The sequence below is a fragment of the Aedes aegypti genome, chromosome 3 (genome assembly GCF_002204515.2).
Source record: "Aedes aegypti strain LVP_AGWG chromosome 3, AaegL5.0 Primary Assembly, whole genome shotgun sequence".
In the NCBI taxonomy this organism is placed as follows: domain Eukaryota; kingdom Metazoa; phylum Arthropoda; class Insecta; order Diptera; family Culicidae; genus Aedes; species Aedes aegypti.
Window position 1 is genome coordinate 247,482,121 of NC_035109.1, and position 26,702 is coordinate 247,508,822.

Here is a 26,702-nt window from a genome sequence, read left to right on the forward strand (position 1 = left end):
TACGGAAATTCACTTTCATCTTTGGTGTAACTGCCCACAGCAGTTGCAGAAATGTGTATACTTCGATTGATGAGTTTTTTCCTAAATATTTTTTTTTTATTTGCATACGAACATAACGCTTTTTAATTAAAATTCTTCTAATAGGTTCATTTTTAGATCTAATGGGTTGTCTCAGTACTACAAATATGGTTAAGCATGCTGCATTATTTTTTTTTATATGGCAAGAAATATTTTTTCAAACCCGGCCAAACTCCCCGCTCTCCCCTCCCCTAAATTCTTATGTAATTAATTATCGAACTCTAAAATGCAATGACTACATCTACATACGACGACTAATTAGCTCCAATTGTGAAAACAATGCTTCAGTTTGACTGAAAATTTATGAAATCCATTACACACATTATTACTCATTATTGGATAATTACGTTATATTTATGGAAAGTTTTACTTAAATATTGGAATTTTCTACAACATTTTCATGTATTGATTACCATTTTGAATTGCTCAGTTGGTTTTGTTTATTGCAATTTTGCATTTACTGCTATTGCTCTTTTTGATTTTTTGAATGGAAATTTTTGATTTATTGTGGGCGAAGTATTATTTATTTATTGCAAATTTTGGCTTTTTTTGTGGAAAATTTATAATTATTTCTTGCTTTTTGTGAAGAAAATAGGGACATTTTGAGTTTTTTAAATGTAAAATTCGATATTTTTTAGTGAGATTATTGTCGATTCTACTGCACTTTTGAATCTATTTATTGCTCAATTTTTTTTTATTTATGGAAAATTTTGTTTTTTCTATGCACTTCTTTATTTTTTTATGTAATTTTTTTACTTTTCTGTTGATTTTACCCTTGTTTCTTTACTGGCAAATTTTGCATTTTTTATGGAAATTTCATATTTTTTTATGGAACGATTAATTGTCTGCCCCCAAAAACCCTGCAAAAAAGCATCAACTAATATTTCAATTTGGCAGTCGAATAGAAAAACATATTATTTGTTCATGTATAACTTGTATTAGATGATATTTCATTGCATTTTTTGTATTTTTGTAGATTACTGATTTTATTTTTTGTGCATGTTTTCGACCCACTGATTTATTTTTCGACCATGCATGTGCTAATTTTCGACATGTGCCAGATTGAAACAATATAGCGGGTATATTGTATGAAAAAAACTTGAAACTGTTGAATATTCTTCGATGATTTTTCTTTTAGAATTACATTCCAGTGGAAACAGTGTATGCTTACCATTTCCGTAACGAACTTTATGAAAAGCAGCTCAACAGTTATTATCTGATAGATCTATGGAAGGCTCCTGAATACCATAAATACTGATTTTGTATCCCTGTCACATCCTTTGAAGATATTGAATGTAAAAAGTTTCGTCAATAGTCTAATAGTTTGTTTGTGGAATTGCGTGATTAAGTTGTGAACTACGATATCATAATTTAAGAAGAAAATAACCATCATCGTTTTACGTTTTTTTGCTCAAAATTTAAGCAATGTTCAATGTGTGTGTGTGTTTTTTTTTTTTTTGTTTTTGATGATTGCTGATGATTGAATGATGGATTCTTGACCCTTATGTACAAGCTGTACGACCAAGGAAAAGCGACAAAACAAACGGTTTTACGTGGATCAAACTACATTATATTCTACTGTTGCCATAGGATATAATACAGCAATGGGATATTGTCATTTAAACATGTAAAATCATTTTGTTTAAAACATTTATTTCATTTCATTATTCAATAGTTCAAGTAAAAACTCAAATTCTTTTTTTAGCTCTCGACTTTGCTTGCTTTTTTAGGCTTTGACTTTTATTTTATGGGTCATTTCGGCACATTGTTTTCTGTTTTTTCACTACAAATTTTGCTCGCATCGTTTTGCTTCAGCGTGGTCTTGTTTCTTCATTTCGGATTCTCTCATCAACTCATTTCTAATAATATTGCGATATTATTTATCTTGCTCTATCAATTCACCTGGATGGTTGTCTTTAAAATAGTTTTGCCTTTCAGCAGTATCAAGAAACCCTTCAACATGCTCCAACATTGAGTCACGTTTCATTAGCCATCCCCGTCGCTGACTGCCGAATATCAACTCTTCAAATTCGGTCTCCTCCTCCATTGTGGTCGGTCCAGGACGAATAACGGACTGATAGATATTTCTTGAATATCTTGAATTGAATATGTATATGAAATTTCGGAATTCAATAATCGAGTTCTTGTTGACTACGTTAGATGCTATTTGCTGGATGTCGGCTTCTGCGTAGACTTGTCTGTACTTTTCTGGGTGCTCTAATATGTTGATCCATGTAATTTTGACAAAATTGAAGCAAGATCAGTATTTTTCTTACCGTTTTGGTTAAAAACCGTTGAAGCAAGAAATTCAACTCCACGAAAGAACAACTACCACTATGAACGATGTTTACTTTTGATGAAGGGTCGAAAACTAAAACACATCACCTGCTGAAATCATGGCATGCTTTTTCGACCGGTCGAAAATTGAAACCTGGTGTTTCAATTTTCGAACAATTTCAAACGCGTAATAAAATTTATTTTCGCTTACAGATGCACAAAATTAATTACAATTTGCTTAAATTTTACCAGGTTTCACCAAACTTTATCGATTAGGCATCACTTTGATCAGTTTTTATACTGATTTGAGCCTTTTCAATATGTGACGAATTTTCATCAATGGAAGAAAAAGGACTGATTCAGACACAAGAAAATCAGGATTTATCAATTTAGGTTTAAAACTCCGTTATATAGATGCAATTTTTATTGGATCATGATAGATATAACAGCAATGGCATATTCCAGTGATTTATAAATGTTTGAAAATTTCAAATAGTAGTTAAAATAACGTTTGTTTTATCAATGGGTCGAAAATTAGCACTGGGTCGAAATTTAGATCCCTTACCCTACTGCTTACCCACATCTGTTAGGTATGTAAGTGCTAGATTATAATACTACATATTATTAAAAAAAATGTATGATAATGGACAAGCGATGTAGAATTCGTTCACATATGATTGTGAAGCACGATCAAAGCAAGCGAAGAAAAACATTCCATCTGTAGGGGCTATGTCAATGTGCTTCACTTTTTTATTAGTTTCATTGGTTTATGTGGGAATAATATTAGTTGAGTTTTGGAAGCATTACGAGAAATCTTCCATTTTTGCAAGTGTGAAGAAAGAATATCCAAACTTGTTTGCAATCTACTACTTTGGCTTCCTTTGGCGGAGAGGCCTGTGTCATCCGCAAACAAATATTTTTGACATCCCTGAAGTAACTCAGGTAAGTCAGATGTAAAAATATTGGCCTAAAAATGCTGCCTTGAGGAAAACCAGCTCATAGAGGAAGTCTTGGTTCAGTGCGGAAGTCTTGGAGGAAGTCAGGCTTGGAATTCTAATAATTGTTCTGAAATGTACGATATAACAGATAACTTTGGATCAGTGTAACAATGTATGTTGGAAAATTAAATATTTTTAATTTTACAATCAAGCCTTCATGTTATACACTGTTGATGCTTGTTCTATGTCTAGAAGAGCAAGACCAGTAGAAATACCTTCAGATTTGTGCATAGCAAGTTTTTGAGCTTTTTCACAATAAGTTAGTAATAATTTGTTTTCCTCTTTCAATGCCAGAATTGGATTCTGAGGTTTTATTTTAATTTCAGATAATTTCTGAAAGGGGTCAGAACCAGGATACAATTGAGAAATTTTATTTTCAAAATTTTTATTTATTAATCGAGAAAACCATTTTTTAATTTTTTTTTCTGCAGATCCTGCCATATCATTTTCATAGCAGGATGGCGATTGCGTTGAAATTGCCTCATCCTCACGTTTTAGGACAATAATCACGGATTCAAATTGTACTTCACATTCTGGTATTGCAATGCCTTTTGCTTCAACAATGCAATTAGTTAAAGTTTCAAGAGTATTGTCAATATCAAGTTTTGTTTGTAAAGAAATGCTAACATCAAGATTATTATCGATGTATGTTTCATATGTATTCCAGTAAGCTCGAAAATAATTGGAAGTGGAGCCGATAGGATTGAGAATCGCTTGATGGGACATTTGAAATGTAACAGGTACATGATCAGAATCAGAATCAGTTGGCTACAAAGGTGACAAGAAAAGACCAAATCAATCGTAGAAGAGTTTCTATACGATGAAAAACAAGCAGGACTATCAGCCGATGATTTTTTTTTAAATTTATTGCGAGTCCATTTCCGCAAAGTCATTTTGAAGCAAATTAACTTCCTGTCCAGTGCATTGAAAAGCCAAATAGACAGCTATGGAGCTAGCTGGGTTTCAATAGAAACACCCAAAGTTTCCAAAACTTTGGTTTCAAATGACGCGGCGAACAGAGGCAACTTTTTTTGTATTTATTATTCTTAATTATTTGTCAAAGGTAACTAGATTATCATTAAATGTAATATAATCTGCTGTTTTCATAGTCAAAGTAATGAATAAAAATAAACATATTAACATAAAATTTTGCCTTTAACTAACAAATATTATCTGAGGACGGGGTTGGTAGTCTAATGGCTACTGCTTCTGCTTCATAAGCAAAAGGTCATGGGTTCAATTCGTTGTACTTTGTAGTTGCATCTTTCACTTGCTTCTATCTACCACTCTGAATATATCACAGTTGATCTATCACAGTTCATAGCATTTGCTAGAACCCGAGACGGACAGAAATAACCCGTTTCCCTACGATCCATTCTTCCCTTACGCCTGCTACATAGGTAGTCTGCTAACCGAACCAGCAAGCCTCTCTACTATAAAAAATACCCCACCCCTCCACCCTTCCCGCATAAACTGGCGTAGACGCAGTGGTATATACGGTCTTCCGTGGGAGCCAGTTGAATGAATCATCAACTCCTTCCCTTTCCCCTCATTGGTCTGCATTCGTGGCAGGCGCCATTATCGCCGAAAAATAGAAAATCACCAGCACTTATACACTGAGGGTGTCTGTTAATCCCAAGCAGTCATCTGGTTGGTTCTTTGTGTAAGTGCAGCTGATCTGGTGATACTGGAGTAGCCACTACGGGCGGCCAATCAAGCTCAAGCTCAAGCTCAACTTACAAATATTATCTGAGTATCCGGGTATTGCTACCGTCCGGATTTTGATTCTCCACGGTCATCAATATAAAAATGTAAAGCCATGTTTGTTGATAGATTTTGCTAATGCACACCAAGCAGCATCATACTACACGGATAAAAATCAGATTCCCATGGCATGATTTACAAGTCATGAAATTCATAAATTGGTTAGGTCTTGATATCAGGACGACAAATCATGTATCCTGGAGTCATAATCATGATTCTTCATAAACGTAACATTCACAGCGACAACACTAAGCGGCGCACTTTACTTCAACTTATCCGCATCGATCACCCACAATTCAATCATCAATCAGAAGGTTCTTGGTTCGATTCTCATTCTAAATTACCGTTTTGACTCATATTCCGAACACTTAAGGCCAAGCGTGTCTTCAAATGCATCTCATGGACATAAATTACATGATATCTGTAAAAATTTCAATTCATTCGTCAAGCCCAATTGTTAGCTGTTGGGTGTGTTGGTAAAAACGTGTTTAGTATTGTATAGTATTGTTGTGTTGGTTTTAACGTGTTTAGTATTGTTTTTAGGTAAAAGTATGGAACAACACATTGATTCAAATGCCGAACACTAAGTTCATTCTGTCTCATATTCCGAACACCTTGATTCAAATTCCAAACAGCACGAATAAATCGTATTCAATAATTTCGCAAATAAATTTATCTGAGCTGGTTTTACTAGCCTCGAACTAGAGAATCATCACTACTCCCGAAGTCTAAAACAGATAGGAATATGTTTAAATTGAATTTCAATTGACTGCCATTTCCTAGTCATTGGATGACATATTTCAGTGAAACATTTCAACCACATCGCCATACAAAAAGCGGGTGTTTGGAATATGAGTCTGTTCGGAATTTGAGACAAAACGGTATAATTATTCATTCAAAATATATTTTTTCTTGTTTTCATTTTATCGGGTTGAATGACAGAACTATGAATAGATCCAAAATGGATGTACGAGTCATGATTTTTGAGAATTCGATGCATGATTTCGAGCACTCAGCTACAAAAACATAACACTTGTGTTGCGTTACGACAATCTGGCTCATGATATCGTGAGTCCAAATCATGGTGTACCGTTTTGACTCATATTCCGAACACTTAAGGCCAACAGTGACTTCAAATGCATCTGATTGGCATGAATTGGCTGATATTTGTGTAAATTTAAATTTCTTTCCAAAGTCTAACTGTTAGATGTACCAATAATAATGTTGATTTAATTAGTTCTAGTATTGTTTTTACATAAAAATATAGAACAACATTTTGATTCAAATGCCGAACACTATGTTCCTTCTGTCTCATATTCCGAACACCTTGATTCAAATTCCGAACAGCATGAAAAAATTGTATTCAAATGAATAATTTCGCATATAAATTTACCTGAGCTAGTTCTACTGGTCTCAAACTAGAGAATCATCACTACTCCCGCGATATTAATTATATTGGAGACGTTAAAATTGAATTGCAATTGACTGCCATTTCCTTGTTATTTGGTGACATATTTCAGCGAAACATTTCAACCAAACCGCCATACAAAAACCAAGTATTCGGAATATAAGTCTGTTCGGAATTTGAGACAAAGCCCGTGCTCCATAGTTTTTTTTCTTGAAGGAATGTGGCGGAGGAGGCGCATTGTTCTTAATTGGCCAAATCTGTAGAAATGATGCGCGCAGCATTGAATCTTACTCGCATCTTACTGTTTTTTGCGAGTAAGATTCAAACCTGCGCGCATCATTTCTACAGATTTGGCCAACTCACTTAATTTAGAGTGATGAATCTTGGCTTGTTTTAACCAATCGAGATTTACACAACCATGTAGTCGGCAACCAAATATAATGGGATCTAAGGAAATAAAAGAACAGAATCCATAAATCGTGCTCCGTTACTGAGCAGCATGGCAATTTCTTAGCAAAATCTTGGTTAAAATTAAAAAACCAAGATTCGCACAGTCGAGCTCGTGATTAAAACTAATTGTGAACTTTGGAGCTATTCGCCAGTTTGTTATTTCATGCAAATCCAGAAATGGATGGAATCCAGAAAACGAGCCAGTCTTCTGCGAATGTGGTTACTCTTCCTGTTGGAAGTGAAAATCACATGTTGTAAGACTATGACTTCGAAAGGCAATAATAGAACCATGTATGAGCGTCTAATTGTTGCATTACCTACTAATAATGCTGCATAGCTACTAATAATACGATAAATTATGCGCTATCGTACTTCTCCGCTGTCGCAGGGTATCGTGTGCTGTATGATTCTACTATAATTTTGAAAAATAAACTATGCTAGTAGATTCCCTTGAAATGAAGTTCAAACGTTCCGATTTAAAACGACCCAACCACTTGTATGACTGCACCACCCGGACGCAACCACCCAAAAACCAGTGGCGAAAACTCGCTTTCCGTGGCGAACAGCATCATGTGGCTTTTGTTGACGTCCTTTCCGCGCGCAGCACGTGGCATGCGCAAAACGTGTTTCCACATTTGTTATTTAGAGAACCCCCAATGGATATGCTCTCTCGTACGTATTATTTACAAGGCAAAGTAAGGACCAAGTAAGGATATGAGCAGTTGGAGAGCCTTGTTTTGATTCTCAGCACCAGCTGGCTATGTCAAAATTCAACGCTGCCAACCCGATGATGACAAAGAATCCTCTACTGAGAGAGCCAAGTCGAGTAGTATCACAATACTGAAGGACTGCCCCTATCTGCTGTTGCTGGCAGGCTTTGGCTCCGGAGTGAGTGCAAAAAATCACGAGAAGAAGGACGTGAAGGAAAAAGGATTCGCCAAGATTTATGTTCGGTTTTCACATATCTTAAGAATTTAGGCTAATTGTGATATAAGCTGTTCAATTTCGTTTACCACTCGACATTGCCCTAGCTACTCGGTGCTGGAAAATGATCGTAAAGTTAGATTTAAAACGGGTACCATAATGAAAGTAGTGAAAATTTTCCATGGCTCCCAATCCGTTCTGGGGTGTGTTTATTTTAGTGAGCTCAGCCATTTTGGAAAATGATTTTTCTTCAAATTAGTAGAATGTCTTGAGCTGAAAATATTAGTGAAATTCTAGTCAATGGTGTGATTAGATGTGTAAGTTAATCGAAAATTGCGCTGATGTATAAGTAGTAAAAAAATATTCGAAGTGAGGATTGAAATGAGCAGAAGTCGTCGTTCATCGTTTGGTCATAGCCACTACCAGCAGCAGTTCACTGTCACTTCAACTATCAACTACGGTGACGGATTATGTGATAATGGAGCAAATGCACCACAGACTGGGGCCCCATCTCCTTCAAGATTTAGTGAATCATCATACTCCAATTTGGGTACCCGTTTGACGGCATTTGTGACCCCTCCTAGTGGCGAGTGCTATCGAAATGATGAAAATTTGCGACCCTGTTGTATTCCACCACCATCCTCTACAGCACCACCACCATCAAGCGATCGATATTCCACCAGTTCGGCCCCCACATCTATTATCGCGTATCCTGATAACAGAAATGCACCCCATCATCGTTCAATGTCCCCCAGCTCCAGAACCCGTTATCCTGTTCCTGAACGGTTTCGTGATCCCCCAGCACCAAAAACAGATCAATTCGGAAATTACCTAATGAATAATCCTCCTTTGATGACCAGTTCTGAGAGCTACAATTATTTGACCTCGACTGTACATACACCTGTTAAGCGTTATATTCCGACACCACCACCGCCGGAAAACTATCAGCAAGACATGGGACTAGGTCCAACATTGATGGCTGGTTTGATCGCTACGAAAGGAGGAATCAATATTATCAACCAATCGACTCCAAGAACACCAGTGGTCAGCACACTACCATACCGCCTAAAAGTAGAGCCTAAGGTCCCGTCAGTACAACATCTTTCAGACGATGCAACCGACCATTATGCAACTCCTCCACGTGCAAGACCTGTTAAATGCCAACAACCACTTTGCACTTTCACTCAATCTGCAACACTTGGCAGGCAACTATGTCCAGGAGGTCCGGATTATTCTATGTTGCGCACGTCAACGCCTGTAAGTATAATGAGTGAACCCATAAATGCAAATCCTACCGACGAAGAAAACTGCTACCACTGTAGTAGTCTACGCCGAGCCACCGGAGTTCACCAAACCACTCAAACATCCGGTCCAATCAGCCCTCAACCATTGTCTATTTCATCTGTGTCGATGTCCGAAATGGAACGCCAATCCCCACTTAGCCCACCGTCGCTTGTATCGCACACTTCCTACTCCCATCAGCATCCTTTGGTAGCTCCGGGAGATGACGGCCGAAATGCATCCTCCCTAATAATATCCCAATCGCATACGCTCAATAGTTCGTGCAGCAATCCTTCGATTATTATCCAGTACCAACAGCAACACATTCAGCATCAACAGATCCAACAGCAACCTCTCTATCAACAGCTTCAACAGCTACAGCAGCAGCACGCACAGCATCAACAACAATCGCTTCCTCTGCAGCAAATACCTACGCCCAGACTTCAACCAGATTCAACCCCATCTACGCTTCAACGCAACACTCAACCACAAATGCGAACTCGACTCTCGCACAAACAACGTATAAAAGAATATGTACGGCGAAGTACTTCACAGTTTTTCGGGGTGGATCAGCTCAACGAAGACTACGAACAACAAAAGTGGGAAGATCGTCAGAAAAGATTGGCTTTACGAAGATTTGGATCTCTGAAGGAAGATGTCGTAGTGGGACGGGTCAACGAGGTACACGCTGATGTGCTGAATGAACACAGCGATAGACCAGATGTTCTACCAGCACAAAGCCAGGACGAACCTGAAACAGAACAGAATAGACGCCAGCGGTTTAATCCGTACTATCGACATGACGGTAGTGATGGTTTTCAAGTTGAGCGAAAGCCATCCGTTTCGCAAATGATCGGAAATGGATTCGTTTTTGTAGTTCAAACTTTGAGGAACCGTATTCCTAGGAAACAAAAACAGTGGTCTAGGAGCTTTGCACCAGCACACGTAGCTTTAAATAACGACGATAACGATTTGTGCGACGGGTTGACTCCAATTCAAGAAGATGAGCTGTTTTTCGATATTCCAACTCTGAGCAATCAGCAACAGGTGGAGCACGATCTGGGAGCAGACGGCTCACGACAAATCTACTTGATCGATCCAAACCGTGCAACGGTGAGCAATGGTTGGATAACAAAATCCGCGGAAATTCAAATTCAACAGCAACGTCCCTCGCGCGGAAGAAATCCACTTTACCAGTACTATGGTCAACGGATAACGGCACATATACTGGATAGCGTATTGGATAACTCTAGGCGGCCATCCAATCATAACATCAAGTTGCTCAGACCGGAATCGCTAGATGACCGTTACGATTATAGACCGTTCTTCACTTATTGGGTAAACACAACACAGATATTGGTGCTGCTTCTTGCTCTTTTATGCTACGGAATAGGGCCGATAGGAACAGGATACGAACCTAAAACTAGTCAAGTTCTAGTAACTAGTTTGAGCCTGCAAATGGTGAGTATTTGTCGATCACTAAATGTAAATCGAAACCAAATGTGGAATCGCTTCATTCCAGGTGACTCATTACGAACAACAAAATATCTGGATCGGGTTGAGGAGGGACGACCTCGTACATGTGGGGGCAAAGTATGCGCCATGCATGCGGCGAGATACGAAGATAATGGAATTGATATCGAAAACACGCAAACAAGAACGAGAAACGGCCTGTTGTATACGAAATGATGACTCCGGATGTGTTCAAAGTTCTCAAGCTGACTGCTCCGTGCACTTTGGGCTTTGGCCAACGGTGAGTCAGGACGATAGCGGCTCCCAGGTAACCGCAGGCATCGCTTACGGTTATCTGGATGCTTATTATCATTCAATACCTTGTATCATTTCAGACTATTTCGACGTGGAAAAAATGGTCTCCAGGAGATTCGGGTCCAGGGGGAAGGATATCCGGCAGCGTTTGCGGCCTAGATCCGAAATATTGTGAAGCTCCGGCATCAATCGCACCGCACGAGTGGCCAGACGACATAACCAAATGGCCAATCTGTAGGAGAAATAATCAAGTTTCTCAGAAGTTCCGCATGAAGGATCACACCGCTGAGCATATGGTGTGCGAGGTAATAGGACATCCATGCTGCATGGGGATAACGGGGGAATGTCGAATCACCACTAGGGAGTATTGCGACTTTGTGCGAGGATATTTTCACGAAGAAGCCTCGCTGTGTTCACAGGTAGGCTTACAAATATTTTGCATAATTCAATTCCATACCACGACATTTTTGTTTTACGTATTGGCAGGTTTCTTGTCTGAATGATGTATGCGGAATGTTTCCATTCATCGGAACTGACCTGGCGGATCAGTTCTACAGGCTGTTCACATCACTGTACCTTCACGCAGGTATTTTGCATATATTGCTTACCCTTGCCTTCCAATACATTCTCCTGGCGGATCTGGAGCGACTGTTGGGATCGCTACGCACTGCAATCCTGTACATTGGTTCCGGCATAGCTGGTAACCTGGCGAGTGCAATTTTCGTACCGTATCGACCAGAGGTTAGTTTCTGAACTGCATGAACAACTGTGAACAGCTGTACTGTAAATATCCTATTATTTAGGTTGGACCACTGCCATCATTAGCTGGGATTATCTCCTCACTCCTGACGCTGCTGATTCTATGCCATTGGCGTAATCTAAAGCGACCCCACATAGCTTTGCTCAAAGTAGTCATCGTAGGTGTTCTAGTATTCGGTATGGGTATGCTACAATGGCAGCAGAACTTTACCGGATTGGTGTCCGGACTGATCTTTGGATCGACGTTCACGCTAGCTCTTACACCGTACCTTCATGTGAGGAAACATACTAGAAAGAGAAAGGTACGTATATCTTGATCATCTAATATAAATCAACATTTAAAATTTATTCTTTACATTTCAGATAAACCTAATCTGGACTTGTTTCGTGCTTCAGTTCGTGCTCTACATGTTTATGTTTCTTGCGTTCTATCTTATTCCGTCCTCATTCTCGCTCAATTTTGTGGACGGTAATCAAATTTCCAGTATCAATGATAATGGCGGTCTGCACGATAGCTCCAATCCTTACGATACTTTCAACTACTTCAACAATAAGAATAGTGATAGAACAGGCTTGGGAGGTTCCGCGGACAACGGTGCTGGAGGAGGTCAACCACCAAACGGCCACCGAGGCGACAACGGAGGACGATACGGAAATGGAGGTGCTATCAGCATGTCCGGCGGAACGATCAAAAATATTAACCCGAAATACAATAATATGCATAGCAGCAGCAGCAACGTAAATCTTAACGCTAAAAGTAATACTTTTAAAGAGGTAGCTATATGTGAAAAGGGACAGTGCAATCTGCGTCCAAACGCATGACGTCGATGTGTTTTATGGTTTATTCCATTGCAGTTGTTTTACGTTTTTTTCATTCTGGCCATTATTATTGTAACGTTACACGATAACGAATATATACTTATATACTATATATACCATAAATAAAGAAAACAGGAACACGGCAAGTAAACGTCAGATTTGGTGGAAAACAAAATAACTGTCGTAATATCATTCCTCTTCCGAGATCCCTTATGTTTTGTTCTATTAGGCTTAATTTGATAAGACTGATAATTTAGAGATGACCGTGTTGTCTTCTGCGAGATGATTGACTTAGCTGCCCAGATAGCAATAATGTTAAGTAGAAATATAGAGACGGTTGATGTTGCACCAAAAGACAGCCATCCAAAGAGATGTCACGGTGCCCTGACAGACCGTTATTATGCAAACAAATTGTCCATCAATTCTGAGCACAGGGCTCGATTTTTGAAGTTATTTTGCACCTCTGGACCAATTTTTAAAAAAATCCCTAGGAGGAATCTCGAGAAATCTTGATTTGAAGTTTTAGATCTAAAATTTCTATTTCGATTTAGAGCTAGTATCAATCATTTGTTTCAAATCTGGAATGGTTTGGTACAATACACATGAACATACACGAATGTCTTCCACGGGGCCGCTGACCTCCACCTGAATGATGTAACTTTTTCTTCCGGCATTCTCACTAAATGATCAGCTAACTGAAGTTTGCCTATTTTATTCACACAATAGTTTTCGCTCCTGTTCTCGAATAAATGTGCTTTTAGAGCCAATAATAAGCGTTTTATACAGGGCAAATTGACAATGGTGATTCATTTAGGCATGCTTGCATTCATCGTTGTTCTGTTTGCATTTTTATTGAAAACTGATTTAGTTTTCGAAACACTTTTCAGTGTTCGGCGATAAAGGGTCGCGAGGTGTTTTGCCGAAGTTGTTAACGAAATAATTGATCTATGAAATCAGATAAGCCTTTATCAAGCAACAGTGTAGAAATGTTATTTCCCCTTGCAAGTTGATCCCTTAGCTGGTTACATAATCCATAAAAGGAGATATTCACAGCTAGTACACGTGTCCCAAGTAACCAGTAAGCACGATAATGCGGCACGGTAACAGCATTATATGCGCATATAGGGTAATCATTTGATGCTTGTCAGTTTTATATACGCATATAATGCTATTATAATGCCAGAAAAGGCGAAATAGCGTGCCATTATAATGCGAAGATATAACCGTGCTTCTCGGCATCACTAGTGCTGATATAAGACCACGTGAGAAACGTCAGTTGTTTTCGCCAGGTTTTTCGGGCGAATATTTTGTGCTTTCGCGTACGCAGTCAGAGAGCTTTCGCGTATGCGGCCAAGCAGCTGGTACACGAGGTAAATAAATAAATGAATGAAAATGGAAACCTCGAATAGTATGCAAAATGTAATAAAATGATTGAGATAGTACTTCTCCGTATGAGACTTATTCATTTTGGTGGTTTTAATCCTTTTGAGGATTTGAAATTGCCACATATTGATCCTTGTTTTATGATGATGAAATTCCTCATTTTGCGTCTCGAACCTGCGACACCTGTATTGTTGAGTTGTTGAAATTCTGCTCTTTTGCTCCTTCGCCCACATAAGATGAATAGTATTGGAAAGAAAAGTGACCAATTTAAACCACCACTTTTCCCCGTCATAAAAGCTGCAATTGTAGTAGTGAGAAGACTTATGTTTGACTCCCTCTCACCACTATATGTAAACACAAAGCACGTGGTATAGCTGTCAAAACACTGGATGGCATTTAAACAGGCCCTGTATGCGAATATAGAGCCAATATAGTGCTTATTTAATGCCTGTATGCATCAGGCTTAGAAGCATTAATGATGCTGTAATAGGGTTTCTATGCAGCGGAAGTGCTGTTATAGGGTGTGTAAGCATTTGTGGTGCTATTATAATGCATGTACGCATTTATGATGCTGATTAAGGGCTTATTATTAGTGCTTATGGTTACTTGGGGTGTTATCATTATTATCATACGTCATAAGTGTGTTCAGAATAATAGTAGTGAAAGCCGATTTTCATACAAAATACTCAACTTTGGCATGCAGTTACTTTGTTTCCCTATGAGCAATCGGCTTTAAATTTAGAAAAATTCAAAAACTCAAAATACAGCAGATATATAAATAATAAAAACTACTATTATTTTGAACGATTTCGCCTGGTGCTTAACTTTTTAACCGGTAATGTGAAAATTAACAAATTATGTGATAATGAAATAGACTATATTTGTAGTTTACTGCCAAAATTTCATGCCGATTGCTCCTATGGAAAGAAAGTAACAGAAAGCCAAATTTGAGCATTTTGTATGGGAATCGGCTTACACTACTATTATTCTGAACACAACTGTAAATCTCCATCAAGCACTGCTTCAGCACCAACAAATCTGAACTTCCTTCTTTGTCTACATGCAACAATATACGTTTGGGTAGAGTACATGATATGACAATCTTATCCTAGTTATCCACCTTTAAAATAGTGAAACTCTGCTTTACTGCACTGCGGACGATTCCAATAAAGTCATCGTCTGCAAAATCAAGGAGTATATGCGACAAAACGCAATATTGAACAGTAAATTCTGAAACTCATCTCCTTCTATTCCATGTAATTTTCAAAAAAAATATGCTCCTCGTCTACAATTCTTACACATTACATTGTATGTGCCAGCCTATCAGCACAGACAAACAGACGTCACACTCTCATCATTGGCCATCGACAACCTTTTTAACGGTCGTTTCAAAAATATGGTAGGTGGCCGATCCACCACCCGCAGCGCTCACATTGTTTTTGTTCGTGATTGACGTTTGCACACTACCGCCATCTGTTGGCCTATCGGCCAAACACACCCATTTTAGCACATGTCCTCGTGACTATGATTTTGATCGACATTTGTTCTAAGTGTTACGTCTGTTTGTCTGTGCTATCAGCTTAATGTTAGGGGTCATGCACAAATTACGTCACGCTCCAAGGGGGGGAGGGGGTCGAGCCAAGCGTGACAAGCCTTACAAAATTTTCGGAGGACTCATACAAAAAGTGTGACAAAGGGGGGGGAGGGGGTCGAACAAGTTGAAATTTAGCGTGACATAATTTGTGTACCATCCCTTACCTGCAGTAGCTAGAATTTCGTTACTGAGTCGATCGTGATCTAGAAATCAATATACAGATTGACGATGAATTCCGTAAAAAATAAAACGAAGATTGTTGCAGGTATATAGAGTGGAATTTCTGGTGATGCTGATCTAAAGTATTAAATACTCATTGAGGATTTGTTTGAAGTTGTTAAAGACTTTGTTAATTTTCGAACACTTGTGACATATGACAATCATGTTTCCCGTGTAGTTATAATCCTGTTGTGGCTGGAGTATTGAAAAGGATATTTTTACACAGAATGGTGAGGGAAGAATCCGGCGGAAAACTAGACGTAAACATCAAGAGTAGTAAGTAGTAAGTAGTAGAAACAATTTTTTTAAAGCAAAATAAATACGGCAGACTTTGGTGGGCTGGTCATTTAGTGTGAAAGTCGAAAAATAAGCTGTAAATTACTTTTATTCAGCATTGAATGTTTCACGTTTTTTGAACGTAATATCAATTGTATATAAGAATTTATTGCTTAGATTTCATTCTATTGAACTAAGCTAACTGGATTAAGCCATGTAAAAACATACTTAAGCCACTCTGGTATGTTAAGTCAGTTTTAAATATTTCTAATTATAACAATGGTAACAGTTATATGCTAGTTGATAACAGTTTGGCCAACTTTTTGAGCGTTTTTTGTAGGTTTTTTCAGTGCTAATGCAAAATTTTATTAAGGATTATATTGAATTTTTAAGTCAAAAACTTCAAATCAAGATTTCTCGAGATTCCCCCTAGGGATTTTTTTTAAATTGGCCCAGAGGTGCAGAATGACCTCAGAAATCGAGCCCTGTGCTCAGATTTGATGGACAATTTGTTTGCATAATAACGGTCTATCGGGGCACCGTGGATGTATATTAGAGTCCTATTAGTCCTATTATTAGGTATTAGCCCTAATAGTCCAACATTACGACGGAATCATTTTTTCCGCTACCTTGAACCTACGTGCTTGTGCTCTCAGCGCCATTCAAGTGTTCGTCGTAGTGCTTCTGCCATCTTCCGATCACCTCGCGTCCATCCGACAAAATGTTCCCATTTTTATCCCTGCACATTTGCAATGATGCAATGCAACAGTACCATTTCTTCGCATTCCGTCTCCTCCAGGCGGTGCGTTTCCCCTGGAACGGACGAGTCTGCTGCTTCCGCTTCTGTCAAAAACATTCCACGTTCTGTCGAGTGCCTTGCTGTAGCATAAATGCCCGCACTGCGTTCTTCTTTTCCAGAATAATTCTACACTCCTCGTCGAACCAATCGTTCCGTCGACTCCGTTCAACGTACCCAACAATGTTCTCGCCTGCGACGTTGATAGCTGCTTTCATTGTATTCCAGCAGTTCTCGAGAGAGGTTTCAACGAGCGAATCCTCTTCCGGTAACACTTGCTCGAGATGCTGGGCGTATGCTGTGGCGACATCCGGCTGTTTCAGTCGCTCAAGGTCATACCAAGGCGGGCGTCGGTACCGTACGTTGTTAACGATGGAGTGTTTTGGGCGCAGTTTTAGCATAACCAGGTAGTGGTCGAAGTCGATGTTAGCACCACGATGGGTTCTGACGTCGATAATTTCGGAGAAGTGACGTCCATCAATCAAAAAGTGGTCGATTTGCGATTCTGATTGCTGTGGTGATCTCCAGGTGTATCGGTACGGAATTTTATGTTGAAAATAGGAGCTACGAATGGCCATATTCTTGGAGACGGCGAAATCACCCCGTTCCCGTTCGCCAGCCGGTGGGCGCTGAACTTTCCAATCGTCGGTCTGAACTCCTCCTCCTGGCCAACCTGTGTATATTTTTGTGGGTTTCAATGTCTTTTTCGTCAGTTACAGTCTTTTCTGTTTGGTTTTTTCAGACTGTCGTCTCTGGGTGTTCGTTTGGGAAGGTGGACCGGTATTGGCCATATACCAGTTATTCACCACCCCAGATTATATAGTATTTTACGACATATATGCTGCCCATAAAAGCATAACTGTCCCATATGGATTTTCGAACCAACACCTTTTTTCGTCGCAATATCCATATTTTAATATATACTTTACTATGCATATGAAAATTAAGGGGCCCAGATAGCCGTAGCGGTAAACGCGCAGTTATTCAGCAAGACCAAGCTGAGGGTCGTGGGTTCGAATCCCACCGGTCGAGGATCTTTTCGGGTTGGAAATTTTCTCGACTTCCCAGGGCATAAAGTATGATCGTACCTGCCACACGATATACGCATGCAAAAATGGTCATTGGCATAGTAAGCTCTCAGTTAATAACTGTGAAAGTGCTCATAAGAACACTAAGCTGAGAAGCAGGCTCTGTCCCAGTGGGGACGTAACGCCAGAAAAAAGAAGAAGAAGAAGATGCATATGAAAATTAACACACTTTGTTTGAAAATGTTGTGGAAAAATATGAAGTTGGTGCAGTCCCATATTGAAAAATAAAGGCATAACAGTCTCTATATAAACTTTTGACTCAAATAGCTACTGCAAAACGTGAATTGTGTTCAAGTTTATATTTTTTGCTGATCAATATAAGCAAAATGAGTTATCTGTGCGATTGTGTTAAATGCATATTGCATGTAGAAATGCACTAGAAAATTATGAACATTTGTATGAGAAGAAAAAACTCAAACTCTGAGTGCTATTTTCTCAATGCCTACTAATTCAATATGGAACAGTTATGCCTTCATGGACAGTATGGTTGTCAATTGTTCAGTTTGTTTAAGGCTAAGTAGCCCGTCATTCGTTTTGGTAACAATGATGACTTTTCAGCTTGCATTTCAAAGTGATAAAACTCGGTCTTGATAGTTTATATTGACTTGAAAAAGTATCACTGTACGTGCTAACATGCATAAAGTATGCTGATACTTTTTCAGGTGTGTCAGTGCAAAACCAACTGATTTTCTTTGATTCAAAATCGTGAGATGAATTAGCAACAGTCATCAACGATGCGTACAAATATCAATGACGGCTTACTTCGCCTTAAGGTGATTCGGAAACATTTGCTCAGAAAATAAAGGAAAAATCTTTTTCCATAAAAAATTTTCTCCTTTGCACCTTCTTTCGCCATGGCGTTCCTGATTCGCCACCCTCCATAAGAAAATTAAAGTATCCAATCAATTTTTATATTTTTCCTGCTGAACATGGATTGGAAGCTTTCGTTTAACGTGTTGACAGTAATCAAAGATTGTTAAAAGGAAAAAGATGATCGACTCTTTATTTTGCCATATATTTTGCCGACGACACGTTATTCAAGTAGCACTACTGCCATCTGTTGAGTCAAAAGCACGTAAACATTATATTCAGCTAAATTTAAATCATCGAGTAATCAAAAGCGAAAAGTGGAAGGAATCAAATGAACCACGCCTAAAAATTGTTACACAGAAGTGAGTTCGACTCTCATAACATCAGGCTTTTCTGGACTAACACAAAATTTGAGTAATTTTTATACATACTATAAAATGTTCATGTGCTGGTTTTTTCTTCTTTTTCTCTCATTTTATGCCATTTAGAGATGATTGGCAAAATCGAACATCCCCGTTTGAGCTGCGTACTTTGTTTCAAGCGTGAATGTCATAAACGAACATCTGAACATCTGGTGGCTACTAGGAGAACGTTGCATATTAGTTGGCTTTCGACTCACCAGAGCGGCACTATTCATGTCGCCTAGAAAAGACGGGAGTCGGTTATCTTTTTCCTTCTAACCATCTTTGCAGTAATCAAAGGTCATGTGATTGATTTATAAGCAATATTTTCCTTAGGGTGACGAAAACTGGTACTCCTCCCCTAGTTGATTTGATTATATTTTTGAATACATCATAATGCATAGTTACATTCCACGTTTAGCTTTTGACGAGAACGGTCGTGTTGGCAAAGCAGTGTTCGATTGTGGTATAGAAAGTGAAGCCTTTTGTTTCCTCCGTCGAGTGATCGTTGAACAAAGCTAAGTACCATTGTTTCTATCCTATCGAGAATTTGTAGCGTGTGTGAGCCAGTGACCGCAAGTCCGTTGCGGCTATGGAGACGGACATAAAAGATCCTCCTGACTTGGCAAATCCAGAACATTCACCGAGAGCCAGAGCATACCCTGTTACAGCTAAGCCTCCATATGTAGTGTTCTTCCGGCAAATCGAAAAACCATTAGACATCACAACAATCTCCAATGACCTCCATAAGCATTACCGCTCTATACAGCAGACTCGTAAAATTACCATGAGGAAAATTCGGGTAGTCGTGTCAGAACGTAACGATGCCAACGACATAGTAAAGAATCGCTTATTCAAGCAGTATAGAGTGTACATCCCTAGCGAAGAAGTTGAGATAGACGGTGTTATCTCCGATTCCACCTTGAGCGGCCAGTACCTATTAGAAAATGGAGTCGGAAAGTTCAGAAATCCCAATGCTCCATCGGTGAATGTTCTGGAGGTCAACCAACTAGTCGTCACTCGCAAAGAAGGTGAAGATGTCGTATATGATCCGAGTTACTCTTTTCGCATTACTTTTGAAGGAACGGCCCTTCCAGATTTTGTTGAAATCGATCACGTGTTGATCCCCGTTCGATTATATGTTCCTAAAGTGTTGATGTGTACGAATTGCAAACGATATGGTCACTCGGCTAAAATGTGCGATAACAAAGCACGTTGTGGCAAATGTGCTGAAATTCATGACGAATCAACGTGCTCTTTCGTGTCTCCTTTGTGCATTCGGTGCAATGCGGAGCATGACCCATCCCCGAAGAGTTGTCCCTCTTATCAAGACCACGTTAACATGACCCGGCGAAAATTATTGGAAAAGTCCAGACTTTCATTCGCTGAACTGCTTTCCACCGCGGATCAAGAAACAGTTGTCTTAGACAATTTGTTCTCTCCACTTGCAGACCTTCCAGCCGATGATCTCGATGATGACGAGAATGGCAACTGCAGCTACACCTACGTCTATCCAAAACGAAAGAAAAAGACCGCTAATATCAAAAGAAGATCCGAAAACATGCCTCCCCAAAACCAAGCTCCTCAGATCGCGTTAACAGCAGATCAGTTAACCTCACAACAGTCGTCTCCAAACACGTCTAAGCAAAACAAAACACAACAGTTCTATAGACTCTCTCAAAAAGTCCCTCAGCAAACCGTCGGCGCGACTTTTAGCATTCACGACAAGAAACAGTTTCCTCCGCTCCCAGCTACACAAGGTAAACCTGCAGGTAGCAGTCCAGATCAGTCCATTTTGTCCATACCACAGTTGATTCGTATGATGTGCGCAGTATTCCGTGTCTCCAATGTGTGGATGTCCGTTGTTGAAAGCCTGATGCCCCTGTTCAGCTTAATCTGGGAAAAGATAATCGCCCATATGCCCCTCCTTGCTTTCATTGCTGCTAATGATGCCTAGTGCTACTCCGCAACAACCAAGCTTACTTCAATGGAATGCTCATAGTATTCTCCCAAAAATAGCAAACTTCAGATCCTTAATCAATTTAAATCAAGTTCAAATATTCGCAATATCAGAGACATGGTTGACAGAAGAGAAAGATTTTTATGTACCACAGTTCAATATACTTAGAAGCGATAGAGACCAGCCGTATGGCGGAGTCTTGCTTGGTTTGAAGCACGGGATTGAATTTAAACGAGTTGAGATTGAACAACCCTTCCCTATCGAGATAGTGGCCGCTACTATTAATGTCACACCAACAGAGTTAACCATTGCCTCCATATATATTCCTCCCACTATCAACTTAAGATACACAGATCTTAAGCGTATTGTAGATACACTTCCTGCGCCTCTGATGCTCTTAGGTGACTTTAATTCGAAAGGATGCGCATGGGGTGAGCAAATAGATGATAGTAGAGCAAAGATTATTTACGATTTAACTGATGAATTTGATCTTGTAATTTTGAACACTGGTGAAATAACTAGAATAGCGTGTCCCACTCAGTCATGTAGTAGACTAGATTTGTCAATTTGTTCATCAAGAATAGCGTTAAACTGTTCATGGAAAGTAATCGATGATCCATCAGGAAGCGATCATCTTCCGATAATCGTATCACTTAAATCTAACACTCCAGAATCAGCTTCAACAACTAACTATGATTTAACCAAACACATAGACTGGAATAGGTATAGAGGACAATTAGATTCGATCGTCACCGAAATTAATCACTCCGAGGATCCGATAGAGACACACGCATTTTTGATCGATTCCATAAAACAAAGTGCAATTGCGAGTCAAACGAAACCAATCCCTAACGGAGGCAATGTTCGGAAGAATCCTACAATATGGTGGGATTGGGAATGCTCCAAAATGTTGACAAAACGGTCAGAGGCATTCAAAACGTTTAGATCATCGGGGAGTACCGAGGACTTTCTTAAATATAAAAAAGCAGAGGCGGAATCTAAAAGATTATTCAAGATTAAAAAACGTGGGTACTGGAAAAAACTCATTGAATCGTTTGATAAAGACACCGCTCTTGGGTCATTGTGGGCTATTGCCAAAAAAATGCGAAACAGTAGTACACCTAGGGAAAATTTAAATAGTTACTCTGAAGAATGGATCGAACAGTTCAGCAGAAAAATTTGCCCTCAATTCGCCCCAAATTCGAAGCCCGAGATTCAGAACTCTTCATTAGGAGATGGCAACTGTGATTTAACGAAGGCTTTCAGTTTGGAAGAACTGGAATCAGCATTGTGTCTGGCAGAGAATAACGCTCCGGGAATGGATGGTATCAAGTTTGCTTTACTGAAGAACATGCCACTCAACGCGAAAAAACTTTTATTGAATCTTTACAATGCCTTTTTCAAATTTAATGTTTGTCCTAGTACGTGGTACGAACTAAAAGTCCTCCCTATATTGAAACCAGGAAAAAGTGCTTCCGAACATGAATCTTATCGGCCAATTTCACTTTTAGTATGCGACAGAAAAGCCTTTGAAAAAATGATCTTGGTTCGTATAGAACATTGGGCAGAGAAACAAAAAGTGTTATCTCCTTCTCAGTACGGTTTTAGACGTGCTCGTGGAACGCGTGAATGCCTGGGAAAATTTTCTACTGCGATTCAACTAGCATTTGCCAAAAAAGAAAATTTGACCGCTGTGTTTTTGGACATTTCAGGAGCCTTTGATTCTATACGTATTGATCTTCTTTACCAAAAACTGGTTTCCATAGGACTCCCAAGGCAGATGAGCGACTTTCTTTTTACGCTGTTGAAGTTTAAAACTATGCACTTCATAATAAACGGATGTATTAGAGAAACCCGGATTGGATACGTTGGAGTCCCTCAAGGCTCATGCTTGTCCCCCCTACTCTATAATATATACGTGAACGATGTCGATTCTTGTATCACGGAGGATTGTGAGCTGATACAGTTTGCTGATGATGCTGTAATATGGATTTCCGAAAAAGACGAAGAAATAGCAAGAACTCACATTCAAAGCTCAATCCGAAATCTTGAGAGATGGTCAGCTGACAATGGTTTAACCTTTTCCAGTAGTAAAACCGAAATGATGATATTCTCGAAAAAGCATAAACTGCCAGAAATGAAATTAATGTTGGATCAAAACGAGATCAAAGCGGTAGAATCACACAAATATTTGGGAATTTGGTTTGATCGGAAATGCTTATGGGGTGGTCAAATTAGAGATATTGTTAGAAAATGCCAGAAAAGGATAAACTTCTTGAAAACTATCTGCAGTACGTGGTGGGGAGCCCACCCTTCAGATATGATCACGCTGTACAAAACAACCATATTGTCCGTGATGGAATATGGTAGCATTACATTCTGCAGCGCTTCAAAAACACATATTCTCAAATTAGAACGCATTCAATATCGAGCTATAAGGATCTGCTTAGGAAGTATGATGTCAACCCATACTTCATCTTTGGAAATCATGGCTGGAATTAAACCTTTGAAGCTAAGGTATGAGGAATTGAATTTAAGATTTGTTCTGAAAAACATATCCTCAGACAACCAATTTAAAAAGGACCTTGGCATTTTGAAAAATCTCAAGCCACAGAATTACCTCGTTTCGTACTTCAACACCATCAGTGAGATGAATGCTACAACAAGCACACATTCAAGCTCATCACATCTCAAAATAGATGACTTCCTATTTGTACCTCAAATTGACTTCTCTTTACATTCAGAGCTAGAGAACAGTTCTGAAATATGCCGCAAAAGCTTGGCTAATAGTTTATTCCGGAACAAGTCCGAAAACGTACCACCTGAGAACATGTTTTTCACCGATGGATCGAAATCTTACGAAACCGTAGGTTTTGGATTGCACAGCGAAACCGTTAGCTTGAGTTACAAACTTGAATCTCCTGCATCGATCTTCTGCGCAGAATCAACTGCAATTTACAAAGCATGCACCCTAATAGATGAACTTCCTATAGGACTCTATATGATCTGCTCCGATAGTATGAGTACACTTAACGCGCTTTCTTCGCGTGTTCTTGACAAAAACTCAAACAGTACTGTGTTGATGGCGAAACAAATTCTGAGAAAGCTACACTCTAACGGATACACAATACGGTTTTTGTGGGTCCCGGCCCATTGTGGTATTCATGGCAATGAGTCAGCAGATGATCTTGCAAAAACAGGAGCACTAACAGGAGAGGTCTTCGAACGTAATATCCAATATGACGAATACTTACCAACAATCAAGAGCTATATGCAAACAAGATGGCAGCAGAAATGGACCGAAGATGAATTAGGCAGATTTTGTTACTCAATATTACCAAATGTCAGCAATAAGCCGTGGTTTATCATATACGATTTTAGTAGAAACCTAATTAAAAATATGAGTCGATTGATTGCTAATCATTTTTGCCTTTCTTCTCATCTTTTCCGCATAGGAATTAAACAGTCAAACATTTGCGATTGCGGGGACGGATATGAGGACTTCGATCATATTCTTTGGCATTGCCAAAGATATAATGAACATCGAAGGAAAATGCTAGACGAGTTGCAGAAACACGGACACGCGACACCCTGCAGTATTAGGGATATTCTGGGCACATTGAACAACCAGATTCTGATTTGTGTGAATAACTTTATAAACGAAGCGAAAATAGTTTTATAGAGAACCACAGAAAAAAAAAAACGAAACTCTTCAATGATAATAGTTAAATGCTAACACCTTCATTTTTATATTTATATACATTTTAATTTTAATATTTTTGTTATCGCTACTCGGCGCCGTTATGCTGTAATTGCTTTTGTGCCTAATAAAAAAAAAAAAAAATAAATAAATAAATAAATAAATAAAAAAATAATGCATAGTTTATTGCTTTGCATTGTGATCATCAGCCACAAGTTTGATGTTGTCTGTAGCGTTTTGCAATGTTTGTTTTTTAGATAAATTCATTTCGTTTAAGTTTTGAGAGTACAGTTGCCAAAAACTAAGGGAATCTGGGGTTATATCAGTGTTGTGAAAAACTCAATTTCTCATAACTCACGCTTGAGATTTCTCATGCGTGAGTTGTCAATCACTAAACTCAGTAGTCAAAAATTCATAGATGAGTTGACTCATTGTCTCGTACATCCAATGTTTACTCACACACGGCAATAATTTCTCGTTAGATTTCATAGTTTTTCACTTACATTTGCTGATAACTAAATCACAAGAATTACAAACTTGCGATGTTCAGCAAAAATGTGTATTTATCATTACTTCCTCTGGAACTCTTCTGAAGACCACATTCACGTAAAACTGAAAACAAAATAGTTAGACCAAAATAACTGTTTTTTTTTTCAAGTTCATCCTAAGTTAAAACATTCAAAATCAACTTACTTAGCTCAAATGAAGAGTTAGAACAAAAGTGTCTTAGAAAAAGTGGTTCAAAATAACATTTTCTAAAACTTTGCAGAACAGTGCAGCCACAAATTACTTCAAACAAAAAAGTTTGAGTCAAAATTTGAACTTAAATGAAGGCCACACTATTCAACTTTTTACTTGGAAGATGAAAAACTCAATTACGAATAACTTCTCTGAAGACATCGAACGTCTAAAATCGATGATAACAGAGAAAACACTTTTTTCATGCTAAAATGTCGATTCGGACCATTGTGCAATGCACATTGGTCGCAAAGCCACATCTAGGAAGACAAAAATGATTGCGTCTAAACCATTGATTCCCAAAGTGGGCGAATTCACCCCCTGGGGGCGATTTTCATATCCATGGGGGCGAAAATTTGTAAAACTGAATTTGGGGGGGGGGGATCGAAAGTGCTGGTATGAGAGAAATTGAAAACAACATTATGAGTCGTTGTAGAAGACTTTCATTTTAAAGGAATATTATACTCTTTGAAGAATTATTTTTTTCACATCTTCCTCATCTCTAAGCATGCCGTTTTTATATCATGTTAGGCCAAACTTGAAAATTTTAAAGGTGAAGATGAATCGAAGCCAAATTTCAAATTTTCAAGAGCACGGATCTGGAGAACCAAACATCCGTTAAAGCTGAAAAACTAATCGATTGGTCACTACCTGGTGGTGACCAATCGATTAGGTTTTCAGCTCAAACGGATGTTGGGTTCTTCAGATCCGTCCTCTTGAAAATTTGAACTTTGGCTTCGATTCATCTTCACCTTGAGAACAAAATGTTCGATAATGTATTCAGTTTTTTTTTTTGTACCCTATGTGAATTCTAAAACACGAATCGGCAATTGAGAGTTTCCTTAAATATAGTGTTTCAAATTCGTAAAAAAATGTTTTGGTTTTTCGTAGGAAAATTTAATTATTAGTGTTCTCCTGAGTTTAAGAAAAAAAATATCACCTTTTTTACCTTATTTTACACCTCTTAGGTACAATTTTCAGGATTTGCATCAAAGAACATCTTCAGGATAGTCAAACAGTTATTCAAATAGTGGCGGACTCGTCAAGGGTGAAAAGCCGCTCAAATGATGATAAAAAATTCCTGAAACTTTTTTCAACAATGTCGGAAAAACAGGTGATTGAAAATGAAACGGTTACATATTTATATAAGATTTGAAAAGCAGCAAGTGGACCGAAAGTGTATCGAAGGTTGTTGTTTAGTGAAAACTGATT

General features: G+C 38.7%; 1 protein-coding gene across 2 annotated transcripts; it reads left to right on the forward strand.

The window, feature by feature from the left end:
* The first annotated feature begins 7,776 nt into the window (after positions 1 to 7,776).
* Positions 7,777 to 12,700, forward strand: LOC5565212 (inactive rhomboid protein 1). Of its 2 annotated transcripts, none has more exons than XM_021851037.1 (6): positions 7,777 to 10,641; positions 10,703 to 10,933; positions 11,028 to 11,366; positions 11,434 to 11,688; positions 11,751 to 12,008; positions 12,070 to 12,700. In XM_021851037.1, the coding sequence occupies exons 1-6, from the start codon at positions 8,281 to 8,283 to the stop codon at positions 12,526 to 12,528; spliced, it is 3,903 nt and encodes a 1,300-aa protein (XP_021706729.1). In that variant the 5' UTR covers positions 7,777 to 8,280; the 3' UTR covers positions 12,529 to 12,700. The 2 variants fall into 2 exon arrangements, with proteins under 2 accessions (XP_021706729.1, XP_021706728.1); XM_021851036.1 differs by having other exon boundaries at positions 7,778 to 10,641; positions 10,703 to 10,960.
* Positions 12,701 to 26,702: the final 14,002 nt, after the last annotated feature.

Bases quoted from the DNA above. Each gene is read 5' to 3' on its own strand.
- LOC5565212 (XM_021851036.1), top strand. From the start codon at position 8,281: ATGAGCAGAAGTCGTCGTTCATCGTTTGGTCATAGCCACTACCAGCAG. The intron at 10,642-10,702 runs GTGAGTATTTGT...GCTTCATTCCAG, and splicing joins CTAGTTTGAGCCTGCAAATG to GTGACTCATTACGAACAACA. The intron at 11,689-11,750 runs GTTAGTTTCTGA...CCTATTATTTAG, and splicing joins TCGTACCGTATCGACCAGAG to GTTGGACCACTGCCATCATT.